We start from the raw sequence: 16,850 nt of genomic DNA, 5'->3' as shown, positions 1-16,850 counted from the left end.
TAGGAGTGCACACTTGCCTGCGTATCTTTATGTGCACCTCATGTGCAGGTGACATCAGAGGCCATAAGAAGGTATAAGATAGCATGGAGCTGGGGTGAGAGCCAGTTGTGAGCCACCTGATATGACTGCTGAGGACGAAACCTGGATCCTCTGCAGCAAGTGCGAGTGATCATAGCCACTGAGTCAACTCTCCAGCCTTCATCTGAGTCTTTGTAATTGGCCACAGAAGACATGATCTGATTCTACTTCCTCACTTTATGGATGGGTAACAGCCCAAAGAGGAGAGGAAACTTAGCCAAGATCACACAGCTTAGTAGGAGATAGAGAGATTACAAATGAAGTCATGAAGACATGATTTTTGGTTACCCAGTATTTTTCAGCCATCCCTCCTAAACATGTACAACTTTATCTTTTTCCAGCGGGGATCTGCAGCTCTCTGGTAGTGCCCACTGTACCTTTAGCACTGCCCAGAAAGCCATTGGGAAGGACAACTTCACAGCCATCCCTGAAGGCACCAATGGTGTGGAGGAGCGTATGTCTGTCATCTGGGACAAGGCTGTGGTAAGGGACTGAGGGAGGGTGGCCCAGGTAGAGCTATCCATGAACCAAATCAAAGGCTCATGCACTAATCAAACTAAAACCTGTCCCTCAGGGAATCCTTGAAAAGTATGTTCGGGGTGTAGGTGAGGTCTACAACCTCATGAGATATCCATGGATGTTGCAGGAGGTTTGACCACACTGTGTACACCAAGAATGAGTTATTGACTGGTAAAACCTGTTTTTCCTTGTGTGTCTCAGCCCTAGCATACAACTTTAATCCAAGAGCTTTCTGTTTATTGTAAACAGGGTTAAAGTCAACCATTGATTAAGAGGCAGAACAAGCAACCAGAAAGGGAGTGAACATAGGGAAAAAAATAACAGAGAGTAAGAGGATGAATACAGAGAGACCCAGAAAGTAGAAAGGGGGGGCTATTGGTTCGAAGGGTTAATGAGAAGTCATGGAGGAGAACTAGGTTTTGGGACATCAGCTGTGGATGAAGGTCATCAAAGGGTCATCTGGATGTTTTATCTGCCTCCCTGAGCTAGCAGGCTCTTACCCCAGCATTTGGCTCCTGCCTCTTTATTAGCAAAATCAAATGTTTGAAATTTTGTTAAAAACAACACAGAGAGCCAGGTGGCTCGTGTAACTTGGGAATTCACCTACTAGGAATGACTTCTAGGGTCTAGAAACTCTAAGACAGCTTCCATATACACCTTTCTGTCATCCAATTTCATGATCTGTGTTTAAAGCATAGTGAGTCCATTCTTTGTGTTAGAAAAGCGTTATAATTTCTTTATAATTATAAAATGTTGGATATGAAGCTTTGAAATGGCAAGCAATTCATCTGTCCCTAAAGCCACCAAGTCATAGCAGGAGCATCCCACATTGAAGGCTTGTGAACACCCTAGCCTATAAAAGGGATTGACTCTCAGTGTCCCTTGGCCAAGTAGCAATTTTTCCCCCTGGTTAAATCATAAAGATTGATGAAAGAAATAGCCATATCAATAAAGACACTCCTGAAGATTTTAGTAAAAATCATATTAAATTCACTATCCAGTCTGCTCCCTATGTGCAGTGCCAGTACAGTGTCTCTGAACTAACTAATACCTCCTTCATCTATGTGTGCAATCCAGTAAGCCCCTTGTTTGTGGGAATTTAAAGGCAGGGTTTGAAAGTTAATTCTTTCCATACTCAGACTGTTTGTTTTAAGAAAAGAGAAATTATAATCTTTTTGTCTCTTCTCTCATGTGGTTGGCTTTTGTCTATTTTTGTGAGCATTCTGTCTTTATGGATTCTTTATCTTACAGATATTATCTCAATGTATTAAAAATTAATATAAAACATACATGCTGTATATGATGCTTCTTTCAATATGGAGCCTTTAACTAGTCCCCTAAGATTAAGTCACTGGTGATAATCATAGTTGACTTACTCTATAAGAGGATTCTGTTATGGCCATAGGGCAACAAAATAACCACCACACACTTCTGAAAACATATCCTTATCATTTCGCAATAATACCTTGAGTCTTTTAATTGATAACATGATACATTCCCAATAATAAACCTCAGACAAATACATACATTAAAGAAAAAACCCTCCTAATTCTATAATACAGGGATGTCCACTATCACCATCTAAGCAAGGTTTTGTATATGTATCCTTTGAGCCTACAAATATACACATATAACAGAAGGAGGTGCTCACACTCACATGGTTTTTACTGTAAAGTCTCTTTGATCCTTTTTGGAATTAGTAGAAGTAAATGCTTAAGTAAACATGAAGATAGCTAGAAAAAGTGCATTCTTTAGGGAAAGTCTTAAGCCACACATTTCCACATTTTCCCTGTGAAGGTCATACTGCCCAGCTGACCCTCCTGGATAGATGGAATCTGGACTCACTACCTTTGTATTCCTTGGTCACTTTGTTCTGGGCTCAGAAGCCTTGCATCCAATAGATAGAGCTTCCATATTTCCTGGTGACAACCCAGTTATGTACTCTTTGTATTTCAATAGGCCACAGGGAAGATGGATGAAAACCAGTTTGTGGCCGTGACAAGCACCAATGCTGCCAAGATATTCAACCTGTACCCTCGAAAGGGGAGAATAGCTGTGGGCTCTGACAGTGACCTTGTCATCTGGGATCCAGATGCCTTGAAGATTGTCTCTGCCAAGAACCACCAGTCGGTGAGGCACAGGGTGGTGGGATGGAGAATGTGTTGTAGAGCTGCTTATAGGGTGGACCAATCCCAGAGACTCAGATGGTCTGTGGTAATAATCTTGCCCTGAAGAGCTTTTTATTTTGTCTGTGATTGATTTTGTTTTGAAAGCAAGGGCTCAGGCTCAGGCAGGCTTCAATTTTGAATTGTTAATAATCCTATTTTTGTCTTCCAGTTTCTGGTGTGACAGTAAACACTCCATGTCCAGTTTACCCTAACTTTTAGTGGCATAAGAAAACCTTAAACTATTTATTTCTTTCCCCTGTTTTCCTGAGTGAGGTAGTCATTCAGGGATGAGGGCACAGAGGTAACTCCTCTCTGAAGGCTTGAGGGTTACAGAGGCTCAAACTGACTTCGTTTTGAACGAAAAGACAATTAAATATCCTCATTATCCACTCCAATTCTCCTACAAGGTTGAAACCTAAACCCAATTTTATGGCCCTAATTACTTGGTCATAAAAATAATATCTGAAGTGGTTATGTGCCGTGCATCTTGCTTCCAGTACACTGAATCTCATGACCAGTGGACACTGTTTGGGGGGGTACTGTTATCTTCTTTTTGTAGTTTTGCCTAACTTCTAGAAGAGCAGAGAAAGTATAGGATTGAGTACTGGCAGTGGTACTCAAACCTAGCACCCACCAGTATCCCTTAACGTGCAATGTTGTCTTCCTGCTGAACAAGAGAGGAAGGAGGTTAGAAACCCTACTCTAGGTAGTAATGGCCTTTGCTTCTAAATTACAAGGTGTTATGGAATTGTGTACCAACAGGGGCCTGAAGGTCATGTGTCACTGAATTCACCACTAAGCCACTAAGTACAGGCACACTGTGCAATGTCCCTGGGGGTGTTGTGGCTGAGTTTGTGATAATATGACCAGCAGTGGAAGTAGAATTCCAATTAGAGAATCTTAAAAGGTGCAAGGCATTTCGCTTTGTTTGAGCCATCCCTCTCCAGGATATGTCAGTCTCCTGGTTTTATTTGTTGTTGTTGTTGTTGCTTTGTTTTGTTTTTTTAATCAAGGCAGGCAGGTGTGTCCTTAGCTTGGATTGGCTTTACTATGTGACTCTGTTCCTGGTAGTACCAAAGGAGGGTCTGAAACATAGAAGATAACCCCAGTCTTCTCTCTTTTCTTCCTACACCCATGGCATGGCTTTGTCCCCATCCCTGAACCTAGGTTGCCGAATATAACATCTTTGAAGGGATGGAGCTGCGTGGGGCACCTCTGGTGGTTATCTGCCAGGGAAAGATCATGCTGGAAGATGGCAATCTGCATGTGACCCAGGGGGCTGGCCGCTTCATTCCCTGCAGCCCATTCTCTGACTATGTCTATAAGCGCATTAAAGCAAGGAGGAAGGTGAGTACCAATGAGGTATGGGGGTTAGAAAGGGAGTCTCATACAGCCCCTGGGATTCTGAGGACCAGGCTTCCTCAGACCAGGCACAGCCATAGCAACAGTTTGGCCCTGAAGCAATGATGTGCAGAATTCAAAGGCTTCAAAGAGAATGTGTAAAAAATGTTTAGCCAAAGAAAAACTTCATTTCCCCAAATAATTCTAATACATTAGTTTACATTATTATAGTTCCTTTCTTTCTTTCTTTCTTTCTTTCTTTCTTTCTTTCTTTCTTTCTTTCTTTCTTTCTTTCTTTCTTCCTTCCTTCCTTCCTTCCTTCCTTCCTTCCTTCCTTTCCTTCCTCTCTCTCTCTCTCTCTCTCTCTCTCTCTCTCTCTCTCTCTCTCCCTCCTCCCTTCCCCCTCCCTAACTCTCTGTCTCTCTGTCTTTCTGTTTGTCTCTGTCTCTGTCTCTGTCTCTGTCTCTGTCTCTCTCTCTCTCTCTCTCTCTCTCTCTCACACACACACACACACACACACACACTCAACTGAAGTAGTTGGGGGTGATTTAAAGATGGGGACTGGGGATGAGTTATTTCACTGAGTTCCTCTTCCCCCCTCTCCAGCTTCCAGATGGTCTTGGAACTCTCCACAACTAAGTTATCCCAGAACCTAAGACTGGGATAGCAGTGTAAGATTTGAGCTCCCTACTTCAGTTTTTGGCTTACTAGAAAAGAAAAGAAAAGAAAAGAAAAGAAAAGAAAAGAAAAGAAAAGGAAAGAAAAGGAAAGGAAAGGAAAGGAAAGGAAAGGAAAGGAAAGGAAAGGAAAGGAAAGGAAAGGAAAGGAAAGGAAAGGAAAGGAAAGGAAAGGAAAGGAAAGGAAAGGAAAGGAAAGGAAAGGAAAGGAAAGGAAGGAAAGAAAAGAAAAGAAAAGAAAAGAAAAGAAAAGAAAAGAAAAGAAAAGAAAAGAAAAGAAAAGAAAAGCCAAACTTCCCCAGTGTAGACATTGACTTATTATGGTTTAGATTCTAGAACCAAAGCAACACCATGGCCATAGTGTTGCTAGATGAGGCGTACTGATTCCTGTCGCAGCCCTCATCCCATGAAGACAAGGGCACTGTGCTTGGTGGCTGCACATAAGGCAGGGGTAGGGCTGCACAGAGGTCTCAGCCTGGCTCATCCATCCCTTTCAGGTCCATAGGGATGCACACCCTAACTGCCTCACTTGTGGCCCAGGATGTGGCAGGGGTTGCATGCGGGACTGCTACTGCCTGGGTGCTCTCATCATGCTTGTCACACAGGACATAAGTGCCATGTGGGCACAGCATATTTACAAGGCTTTAAACCCCAGCCCTTGGCATAATTCCAGCCCAAAACACAAAGTTGATTGATATTTCTGCCTGACTACCCAGTCCTCAGGCAAGTTTACAGCCAAAGGTCAATGTCTTGGGCCACAGAAACTCAGTTTAGGGCTTTGAAGCCCTAACTTGAAAAAAGCTCTGAAAAGCCTTGGGTGGATCTCCTGTGGGATCTTATTGTGGCCATGTGGTGAACTCATCTTAGACCCCTGTCCTTCCTACTGGCTACACTCCAACTGTCCTAATAGTTCTTCATTCAGTCATGTCCCTACTTCCAGCTAGCTGTGCTTGCTGATCCCTCTGCTGCCTCTGTTGACATCCACATCAATGATTAGCATCCCCTCAGCCATTTGCCTCTCCTGAGGCCAACATGGTCATTTGATGCTCAAGACCAGTTGTTTTCAACCTGTGGGTCTCAAATGCTTTGTGTGTATGTGTGTGTGTGTGTGTGTGTGTGTGTAGGGGTCTTAAATGACCCTTTCACAGGGGTCACCTAAGACTATTGGGAAACACAGATATTTACATTATGATCTATAACAGGACCAAAATTACAGTAACAAGATAGCAACAAAATACTTTTATATTTGGAGTTCACCACAGCATGAGGAACTGTATGATAGGGTCACAGCATTAGGAAGGTTGAGAACCACTGCTCTAGATGGAATCTCATGTCTACAGAGGCCTTCCTGGATGGCCTCTACCCTCAGTTTCTTGTGGCACTGTGTCTTCTGTCACATCCATGTCTTCTGTTTGCTCCTGGATTCCTCCCACACACACTTTTCACCGACAAGATTACACATCCCAGAGCACATTCCACACTGTTGGGTCCTTTGAATGGAAGAATGAATGGTGACCTCTTTCTCTGGCTGCAGATGGCAGACCTGCATGCAGTCCCAAGAGGCATGTATGATGGACCAGTGTTTGACTTGACCACCACCCCCAAGGGGGGCACCCCAGCTGGCTCTACTCGGGGCTCTCCCACTCGGCCAAACCCGCCAGTGAGGAACCTCCATCAGTCAGGATTTAGCCTGTCAGGTGAGTGGAATAAGCTGGGGAAGGGAGGGAAGAGGAAGAGAGGGGGAAACAAGCATCTATAGGCTACAACCTAACCCGGCAAAATCAAGGTAAATACATTTCACAAGCCAGTGCTTGTGTCTCCTTCAAGATGATGATGAGAACCGAGGACATAAAGTTTTCCTAATCAGCAAGTGGCCCTGGTAAAGAAAGTTAAAGAAGGCACCTGCAAGTTAGAGTTCAGGTTCAAATGATAGCAAATTCTACTTAGAGATCAAACCTAACTGGGAGCAGGCCAATGGGGCTGACTTCCTTTATGAATGGATAATGGTCTTCTACACCAGCATGTGAGAAGTACGGTGTGTATGTGCTCAGGTTTCAGTGCACATAAAGCTGAGACAGTTTTCATGCTCCTGGAGCTGAGTTTCCCCTTCACAGTATGAATGATGCAGAGCCAGCCTCTGCCTACTGGATGTTTACCCTGTGTTTGCCATGTTTACAGACCTCACCTATTTCCAACGGTCTCTTTAATATAGAGAATGATTGCTTAATTGCTCCATAGTTGTCTTAAAGTGTGTGTGTTTGTGGGGGGATAAATACAGGTGTACTTCCCTACAGTGGAAAATATACATGTGAGGGAGGCAAGGTAACAAGATAGGAAAGACATTTAAAGGTGAGACTACAGCATATAGAGAAAGCGGGTGGGGTGGGGGTGGGGGTAGTAGAAGGAGCAGAGACCATGGAGGAAACGCTGTGGGAGACCTAGAGAGAAATGGAGGAAGAGAAGCTCAATCTTTCCAGGTAACTTTGCCAAGCATTTGAGATGATTTCCATTCCCAAGCAATTAGGGGTGTGTTCACCTTTGTCTGTGGTTTCATGCATTCACAGCTCCTTTATCAATGGAACCAAGTACACATTAGCTCTTCCACCTGCGTTAACAGGGGACCATGGCCCCTCTAACCTCCTGGCCTTGGGCAGGCGACCTCTACAGAATCCCTCTGTCATGGAACAATGAATTTTTTTCTCCCAAACCACAATCGTTAGACTTTAAACATACAACACTCTGTATAAACATCTCTGTGTTCTCACTAATAGTATTGATGAATTTAGCATCAGACTGACTCAAGGGAGGAATTTGGATTTTCCTATCAAGAAAGTGTTTTTCCAGGACTCCGGTGGGGGTCGGGGAGAGTCATGGCTATGCATGGTTTGGGGTTAAGTTTCTTGTGCACCAGGAAAGCACTTACTATTTATTGTTCACTCTTGAAATGACTCATTTTCTCTCTTCCCCATACTTCTCTTTCCCCTTGTTTCTCTTTGGGAAATTGTCTCCATCTGCAGGCACCCAAGTGGATGAGGGTGTCCGCTCAGCTAGCAAACGTATTGTGGCGCCCCCTGGAGGCCGTTCTAACATCACATCCCTGAGTTAAGCCCTCCCAAAGAGGGAGGCAAGAAGCAAGAAGAAAAAAAAAAAAAAAAAATTGAAGCCAAAATGGTACACCGATATTTAAGAAGGAACGTGAATCCATACAGTTGAGATCTAAAGAATCACTAAGCCTCAAGCCTTATGTTTCCCAATGTTATGCTCGCTTGCCTAGCTTTATGAATTGCTTTGGTTTCCGTTTTTGCATACTCTCGATTTCTTTGAACCACACCCCTACCCCCCACCCCACCCCACCCCCACTTACATGCATGCGATCAGACAGGCCACTAAGGTAGATTCTGCATATTATAGTGTTGAGAGCATATGTAGCGCTGCATCTTATGACAAGGGCACAGACAAAGCTGGGATGTCGAGAAAAATGAATGAAGGCACGAAGGGCCTTTGGATGATTGGGTGGTAGGAGCCCAGGACAAGATGGAGGGCACAAAGGGGCTGGGATGGGACGTGTACTAGGGAGGTGGGTGGGTGGGGTGAGCAGAAGGGCATTGTGTGTTGTATTATGATGTGTGTTAATTTCCATGGAGGATGGTCACATATGGCAGTGGGTGCTCCATCACAGTCCCCTGGGATCTGCAGAGAAGACAGGAGGTCTTTGGGTTCTGGACTTTGTTGTGTCCTTTCCTAGTAGATCTTGTTTCCTTACCATGTATTGAATGACAGAATCCAGCCAATTTTTCCACCTGTTGAATAATGCCAGTTGCTTGCTCAGGCCTCTTTCTCCTATGGCTTTCTAATCTTTTATTCCCATCTGTGAAGACCACACACAGATGAACAAATGGACAGGTCTCTTCCTCTTTAGTTTCTTTGGGGCTCTTCCAAGGCTGCCATGGAGAATGCAGCCCCAGCTCTATTTAGGGGAGGACAGGTAAGCTTAGACAGCCTTCCTTTCAGCCCTGGGTAGGTGCTCCCCACCCTCCTCTCTAGTGTCTGCAAACTGAGTTAGAACCATGGCAGAGCTAGAGCCAAAGGCTTCCTTTGCTCATGGCGAATGCCTAATCTCCTCATCCCAGACCTGAGCACATTCCCGATGTTATTTCTTTAGGAGAGCTGACCTTCTCCATTGTTCCTAAACTTTACTCCCAACAGTTTGCTCCGCTTCCATGGGAGGGTACAGCAGAGATTTAGGGAACCCAGCTCTGAGTAGCAGGAGTGCCCTGTATACCTACATTTTCAATGCTAAGCCAAGTGTTTCCTTGTCTGCTAGCAGATCCCAGGGGCTGGGATATCACTTTGTAATTGGTACTAAATCTCTAGGGTGATATGGATAAAGCAACATGATGCAGCTTTCTTGGTGTTCAACACGTAAGGGCAGTGGGCAGCAGTGGTAGCCTCCCTCTTTGTCTGTCAGAGTTGGAAGCCCATGTCCCTATCACACCATTTCCAAAATCAACTGTGAGCCAGATTCTGTGAGCAAGTCAGGGGGCTGTAGAAGCCAAGATACTCTTCCCATAGGAAACGTGGTAGTGACCTTGGCTCAGACTTCTGTGCTCTAGGGACCCACTCGATGAGAAATATCACACTGTGCATTAAGTACTCTGAAGAACAGAGCAGGCCTCCTACACCTTCGAAGTACTTAAGAGAAACCTCCATCTCTGCCTGCAGGTGTTGTTTGGTTTTGCTTGAGATTTTTTTGTTTTGTCTTTTGTTTTTTGTTGTTGTTGTTTTTTTGAGGTGGGGAATTTTTATTTCCTTTTGTAGAGCTGGACAATTCAGTCCAGCGCCTCTCAAATGCTAGGCGAAACTTTCACGGTGCTTCATCTTTGCCCCCTTACAGCCCTGGCTGTAGGCTGTCATAAAACTAAGAACTAGAGAAATATGAGCAGTTTGGATACATAAGAATTTGGAAATTGCAGAGGAAGGGATTTTCCTGGAGAAAGCTATTCTGTTCTAATCTTGAAAAAGGCTTTCCCCTCAGAAGAGGAATCTTGCTTCTTTAAAGCTCTCATGGTGCTTTCATTTTAAAGGAGACTTTAGCAGAAAAAGAAGGGAATGAAGTTTTGAGTTACAATTCAAATTTGGGGATCAATCCAGGAACACAGAAGGACTTTTATATGCAAAGGGAGTTTGCCAGATCTTAAGCTTGTGCACTAAATACCTCAAAAGCCAGGCTAGGCAGCAGCATAGGTTGTAGTACCATCTGTGGCCACCAGATGGGGGAAGAGACATGTAAACGAACTGTAATTCTGTGCCTCCTCAACTGTGTGGTTCCCCATGCCTGAGCCCTTCCAGGGTCTCTCTGATCATGAAAAATGAACTCCTTTGGGTCATTTGCACTGCACTTGGCATTTCCAAAGTGTGCCACTGTGCCAAAACCTTATGTTCCACTCAAGCGTTCGTTTCCTGTGCAAGGAACAGCTTCTTGAAGTCCTTAACGTGGGCAGGAGCCATCTCAGGATGAGTCCCCTTCGTCATTCACTATGAGTAGTGCCCAAGCATAGTAAATCCTGAGAATCCCTTGGCAGCTCCCCAACTGTATTCTTAACATGAGAATTTTTCTAAGCAACATGTTACTGGAGTTACGAATTGAAATGCAATTTCGTTCTGCGTCACAGGCAGACAGCAGCATTCCAGGTTGGGAAAGCATGCTTGTACCATCTTCTCTCAAGTAGCTCTGTCATAGGGGCTTTCCACCAAGTCCCCTCTAAGAATACTCTGCAATCTCCAAATGCCAAGTTATTACTGAGCCCCCAATGGCAATCTATTGACATTCTTTCTGAAAGGGCCACAGGCTTGAGTGGTTGAAAAGGTCTCTCAGGAGCAATTATATCAGCCTCCCCAGTGGAGAAATTTGTTACTTCTAAGTTTTTTGGGTTTTGTTTTGTTTTTAATCTAATAGGATTATAGTCATCCTCTAAAATGGCCTTTCTCTAACTTCAAAGTCCACTGGTTCTTTGGGTCATTTCTTTATCATGATATGCAGAGGTCTATCTTCCAAGGCCTGAATCCTAACTCTGGACTCCATTCTTCTCATTCTGCTAAGTCCCTTCCAAGAGGTGAGTGCTTGCCAATGTTGCTTCTTGCCACAAGCCTCCCAGATCTTCTCCCTTAGACTGTCCCAGCTTGAGTCCTAATGCAGTCATGCATTCCTCGTAATTCCCCTTTGAGACATGGTGTGTGGATGTTCAGTTCTGTGTCTGGTGGCTATGGACAGACTGTGAGTCTCCCTGTGACCTGTGCTAGCTGTGAGGCAGCTCGGATATTTAAGAGCTGTTTGGTTTGAACCGTGAAGAAAACTGTGTATTGAGTTAGCTGAGATTAAAGAAACAAATGAACAAACAAACAAAAAGCTCATCATGTGACTGTTAATGTAAACCTGGTTATTAAAATAATTATAAAATTACTGTCACCGTTCTCCAGTCCTTTGTGCATGGAAAACTATCTCACCTAATATACTGAAGCTCTGGGAGAATAGGAAATGGTTCAGTGGGTAAAAGAGCTTGCTGTGAAAGAAAGAAGACCTGAGTTCCAATCTCAGTAACCAGTTAAAAGAAGTATGCCCAAAACCCTGGTACTGGGGATGGGGATAGACAGGAGGATAACTGGGTTTGCTGGCTTCAAGTTCAGGGAGAGACTTTGGTTCAATGCTAAAAAGTGTTAAAGTAGGGCATCTGATGTCCTTGCCTGGTCCCCAGGATCATGCACATGAATGCACAGCCACCTGTAAATGTACATGTGTAACACACACACACAAACACACACACACACACACACACACACACCATGCAAGACAATAGAAGAAACTTCCAACATTTGGTTGGTAGGTAAATAAGCATCAGATCTGATAACAGCAGAGATTAATTGTAGACAGTTGTGGCCCTGAGATTGAACTGTGGGCCACTCACCCAACAACGGAGGTTGAAACCTTGGAGATCATTTAAGATTTTTCTAATAAATAATCACATTTATTTTTAATGTAGTAAACATCTATTGGGGGTGAGTCTAGCTGATTCTGAGACAGAACTTAAAAAGGATTTGTTGTTGTTGTGCTTTTGTGTGGTTGTGTGTGTGTGTTTGTCTTCCACTAACTATTATGCCTTTCTGTAAACACCAGCTACTTATTTCCAAAAGTCTGGGGATGAGGGGAAGCCCCCATGTAAATCACACCAAAGGTTTCCTTCAGCAACCTGATCTCAAAGAGTTCAGTGAATGCTGACAAAAACTGTTCTCTGTGCATAATAGAAACTTGGAAGTTCTGATTTGTGTAATGATTTTTCTATGTTGTCTAGCCTTGGGGGGATGCAGCTTGTAGGTAGAGCATTTATTTACCTAGCAGGCAGAAGGCCCCAGTTTAGCTCCCCAACACTACAAAAACAGAGACATCAAACTACCCACAAACAAGTCAGGACTCTTGGAATATTTTGTCTATGAACCACCATCATGTCTCTACCTGTGTTTGGAAACATCTTGAATCCAGTTCTCATTTGCATAGGGCAGTCAATGGCAAGGTGTGGTTCTGGAAGTGGGGTTATAGGATGTCATAAAAGCTCAGATGAAATAGGGCAAACATGAGTTTGCTGAATGTCAGTGGTGAACCCAGGCAGTTTCCATCTCAGTCCAGCCTTCCCAACAAAATACATTCCTCGTCAAGGCAAAACTGGTCTTTGACATCTCTAGGTTTTCATTTTATCCGCCCAGGGAACCCAGAAGGAGAGAGATTCCCTCAATATCAGCCAAAGTGATTATTTGGCCACCCTCAGGACTGGTAAAGTATATCTCTCTGCTCATGACCAAGAAACAGCTAGCTAAGCCTGTTATAGATTTGAGTGGCTTTAAAAGGGGCCACAGGCACTTAACGATGGAGCCTACTGGAGAGCCTAAACAGGTATTTAAAATAATGTTGGCAGATGCATTGGCTAACTTTCATAACTATGGAGCCTGGATTATTTGATGGTCACACTTGACCAGCTTGGGAATGAGAACTCGGAACAGTGTTAAAAGTAACAAAAGCATTTTGCTTCCAAAGAGCCTTTGAGAATTTACTTTTCTTATACCAACCCATCACTGAGGAAACACACATCTGAGAAGAAGATAGCAGAGAAAGGGATCACCTGTGCAGCCTGCAAAATGAGAGTGCACACCTGAGGCTGGTGCTCTTCAGAACCTAAGGTGCTGAGCCCTGACCTTTGCACGGCTGGCTAGTGGCAACAACATACAGGAAACTAAGTGTGGCATGGGCTACAGGACAATTGGTGAGCAGCACTTCAGAGCCCACTAACTCCTGGACAGACCCAGAAACTTCCAGCTTGCTGATTGTGGAGCTGTTGTGAGCCTATGAGTTAGCCGAAAGTGCCCAAAGACTTTGTTGTCCTCTTAGCTCAGACAATGGGCCTTGGACTATCCACCCACAGCTAGGATAAATAAACGGGACCCAGAGGGGCTAGGGGACAGCTCAAAGGTGTCATGTATGGATTGTTTATAAGCCTGAGGTCACAGTGAAAGGCCAGGATGCTGGATGCAATCCTTCAGTGAGTCTACTAAAATGGGTGGCTACAGATCTCCAACACCATCCATGCTAAAGGGACATTCTTCTTAATGGAAGTAAGACAGGTGACCTGGGATGACCTCACACATACTTGACAAAGGAAGTCTGAGGGTATATCGTTACAGAAGACATTTTAATCCATGCAGGCACATTTATATCACATACACTATGGCTTAACACAAGCATATATATATATATATATATATATATATATTCAGTCTGGGGGCTTTTAAATCAGCTACCAGTTCAGAAAACACATAGAATGAAATGTGGAGTCTCGGAGTTTCACACTAAGCAGGCACACTGAACGCACAGTGAATAGCAATCACACGCAGACCGAAACAGAAGAGAGATATTGTGTGGAAAGAACACAGGAACACAGAGGAGCTGAGCAATGCACTTGCCAGGCCTCGTCATTGAACGTATGAAAGGCAGCATCCCTGTCAATCTCCAATAGCAATGTGGGTGTGCATACCCATGAAACACTCTTCCTAGTTACTTATTCACCAATCACCAAGAAAGCCAAAACAATAGGAAATACAGTCATTTCTGGACTTCTACTAATTAATTAGATCAGTGGGATTGATCTAGAGATGCTCTATGTTGCCTGAGATTCATGCCCATACTAAAGATGACCTCAGCCTACACCAGGGCTGCAGTAGTTTCATTGGCTCTTAGCAGGACATATTCTTCTGCAGAGTGAGGATCTTACCAGGGTTGCCCCATAGGTAGCTGCCTCATTCTTCCACTCTGAGTCACTGGGAATGCCCTGGAGATTTTCAACTGCCGTGCAGAGTGGCTTTACTTCAGGGGCACTCTGGTATTCAAACCCTGCTCAGGCCTTTCTGATGCTCTGTAGAGTAAGGGAGGAAGGAAGCTGCTTGGAGAGATTCAAAGAGTAGCAGAAGAAAGGATAAAGTAGTCCCACTGTTTTCTGACATTCCCAGCCCTAATCCTTCTCAGAAATGTGGTTATTTCACCTGTTGGGTGCTAACTTTGAGCTGAAGTTAAGGAATAAGACCAAGAAGCATTTACTACAAGCTCTTGGAAAAGTTTTCTGTTGTTTGTTTTGTTATTGATGCTTTTCCTCTTCTTCAAAATGTACAGCAGTAGATGGTGGTCAGAACCAGCTATTCTGCACAGCAGGATTCAGTGATTCTGTCTCTGGGGTTGCTGGGGAATCTACCCAGGTCTTCCTGCATGCTAAGCACAGATTCTACTTTTGAGCCACAGCCCAAGCACAATGGATTTCTTTTGTGTGTTTGTTTGGTTTTTTTCTTTTTAACTGACAACACATGGTGTGTCTGCCATTTAACCACCTCCCACCCTGCACTTTCACCAAAATATCCCCAATTCTGAAAGCAACAGTGCTCAGAAAGATGCCCACTGGGAAGAAAAACTAGAGATTTGAACTTGAGACCTGCTGGCCTTTAGAAAACGTTTTTGAAAGCTGCTGTTTTAGAGGATGCAGGCAAGGTCCAGGAGAAGGTAGGGCCAGGTGAAGGACGGTACATCCATAACACATCTAACACGTTGGATCCTCAATACAGAAGAACAAAAGGTAGAAACTCAGGTTAGATGTTTTGAGATAAACAGTGATGGAATATAGTCAAATTGTCACAAATAAAATGTCAGAACCTTTATATATATAGAGAGACAGGAACTCAATAAAAGAGGTGGTTTTTGATTATTAAAAAGGTGCCTGTGCGTGTAAGAGCGTGCGCGCCTGCTTGTGTGTGTGCAGGTGCGTGTACGTGCGTGCCTGTGCATGTACATGTGTGCATGTGAGTGTACCGGTGTGCGTGACTGCCTGTACGTGTGTGCATGTGTGCATGTGCGTGTGCTTGTGCGTGTGTGTTTGCTTTTAGAGGAGAGGCACTATGTCCCAGCCGTGCCAGAATCTGCCAGTCTTACCTTCTGCTCTTGTGTTCAACACAAACTTTCTTGCCCCAGTAGCTACCCTCTACTTCCACCTCTCTGTCTTTTCCAAATGATATCAATCAATCAAGCTGGTCACTTGGATGGCCTCGGTTTCCCCAAGAGTTGAAAACATGGTTTGTAAAGCCACCTACGTCATGATTCTACCTAGTGTCACCAGTGGGGCACTTGAAGAAGTTCTTCAAAGATCTTGTATGCATGAGCACAGGGCAGTTACAACACATGCACAGTTAGGTGACTGACACTCTGCACATGAGTGAAATACACGGACAAGAACGAGTCAGACCTCAACAATATTTTAAGCAGCAGGGCAATTCTGCCAGCCATCTCACAGTGATTACATAATGTGGGGGCATCTGTCTCCCTGAATTTGACCTCTGGGATCTATAAGCCATCCTGCTGCTTTAAGTGTAACTCTTGATTAGATATGTGTAAATTGTTCCATATTTTAGTTAACCAATACAAAAAAATAAAGAGCAAAACAACACAAAGACGTGATATATTTCTTGACAGAAAATCAACTGACTTTTTCCCCCTTCACTTTGTAGAGTTAGGAGTTTCAAGGGAAAGTTTGCTGGCTTCCAAAACTCCTGTAAATCTCTCCTGTGAGGCGTGGACTTCACTGAATAGTTCTAAGTAACTCTGCCTATAGTTCAGGAGTACTCTCTGATCCTCTGGAGAGGCAGGTCTCTACTAACCTTGAGGAAAATTAGCCCTCAAGGGACAAACATACCAGAGTCTGATATTTTACAACTGCCTTGTTGGAAACAAAAAATGTGTCCCAACTTGCAGCAATTGCTAAACTTCTGCATATGACTCCTCTCGTCAGAATCAAGTTTAACTGATTAAGTCCACCTCACACAAGACAGCATGAGAGGTCATGCACATAGTAGGCACTTGCAAATGGATTCCGTGCACATCCAGTTCCCCACTTCAAGATCTCATGAGTCTTTGCTACTTCTAATCTGACCTATGTATTTATTCCTGATGGAACATCTTTATTCCTACCTAATCAAGCTTTGGAATTCTGGTCCCTGTGTGATATTCTCTAGCCCTGAAAAGGCCCACTGTGTACAGTGTCCATGTTTAACAGTGTTATCAGAAAGAATTATAAAATAAATCTACATTCAAATATTCATTTAAAAATAAGAATAAAGGCTGTTCAGAGCAATCGTAGCCAGAGCTAAGACTAGCTCTTCTGAAATATCCCTCTACCTTCCAAGCGGTGAACTAAAACAGAAGAAGCAGTTAAATGATTCGCTTAAGTTCACAGAGTCAATGTGTGTTGAAGCTGGAAATGAAGAGCTCAGAACCAGGGTTTTTCTTCCTCTCCTGTTGCTGCAGAGTGCTGCCACCAACTTTGAAGACTATTCATTCACATTCCCTAAGTCATGAGGTGTGGGAGTGGCGGGGACTGCTATCAGCTATTCTGTGTGTGATAATCATGAGTTTCCGGCCAGGTGCCAAGCACTGTCCCCCGAAGCACTGTCCCCCAAACACTCAGAAGCACATTATAGGTTGTTATTC

The 16,850-nt window shown here is 43.9% G+C and overlaps 1 protein-coding gene across 3 annotated transcripts in view; it reads left to right on the top strand.

The window, feature by feature from the left end:
* LOC110284526 (dihydropyrimidinase-related protein 3) overlaps positions 1-11,265 on the top strand; it is a 109,446-nt gene extending 98,181 nt beyond the window's left edge. For 2 of the 3 annotated variants that reach the window (XM_029472077.2, XM_085833715.1), the window contains exons 10-14: positions 420-561; positions 2,557-2,727; positions 3,933-4,112; positions 6,318-6,480; positions 7,801-11,265. In XM_029472077.2, coding sequence (XP_029327937.2) covers positions 420-561; positions 2,557-2,727; positions 3,933-4,112; positions 6,318-6,480; positions 7,801-7,889 — 745 coding nt within the window. In that variant the 3' untranslated portion in view covers positions 7,890-11,265. The remainder of the gene's footprint in view (positions 1-419; positions 562-2,556; positions 2,728-3,932; positions 4,113-6,317; positions 6,481-7,800) is intronic. The other variant, XM_085833714.1, reaches the window with a different exon arrangement.
* The last annotated feature ends 5,585 nt before the right edge of the window (positions 11,266-16,850 follow it).

Source organism: Mus caroli, unplaced genomic scaffold, assembly GCF_978045245.1.
Source record: "Mus caroli unplaced genomic scaffold, Mus_caroli_1 scaffold_19, whole genome shotgun sequence".
NCBI classification, from domain to species: Eukaryota; Metazoa; Chordata; class Mammalia; order Rodentia; family Muridae; genus Mus; species Mus caroli.
Note: the sequence above shows the minus strand (reverse complement) of the source record. Positions and strands in the feature narration are given on the sequence as shown.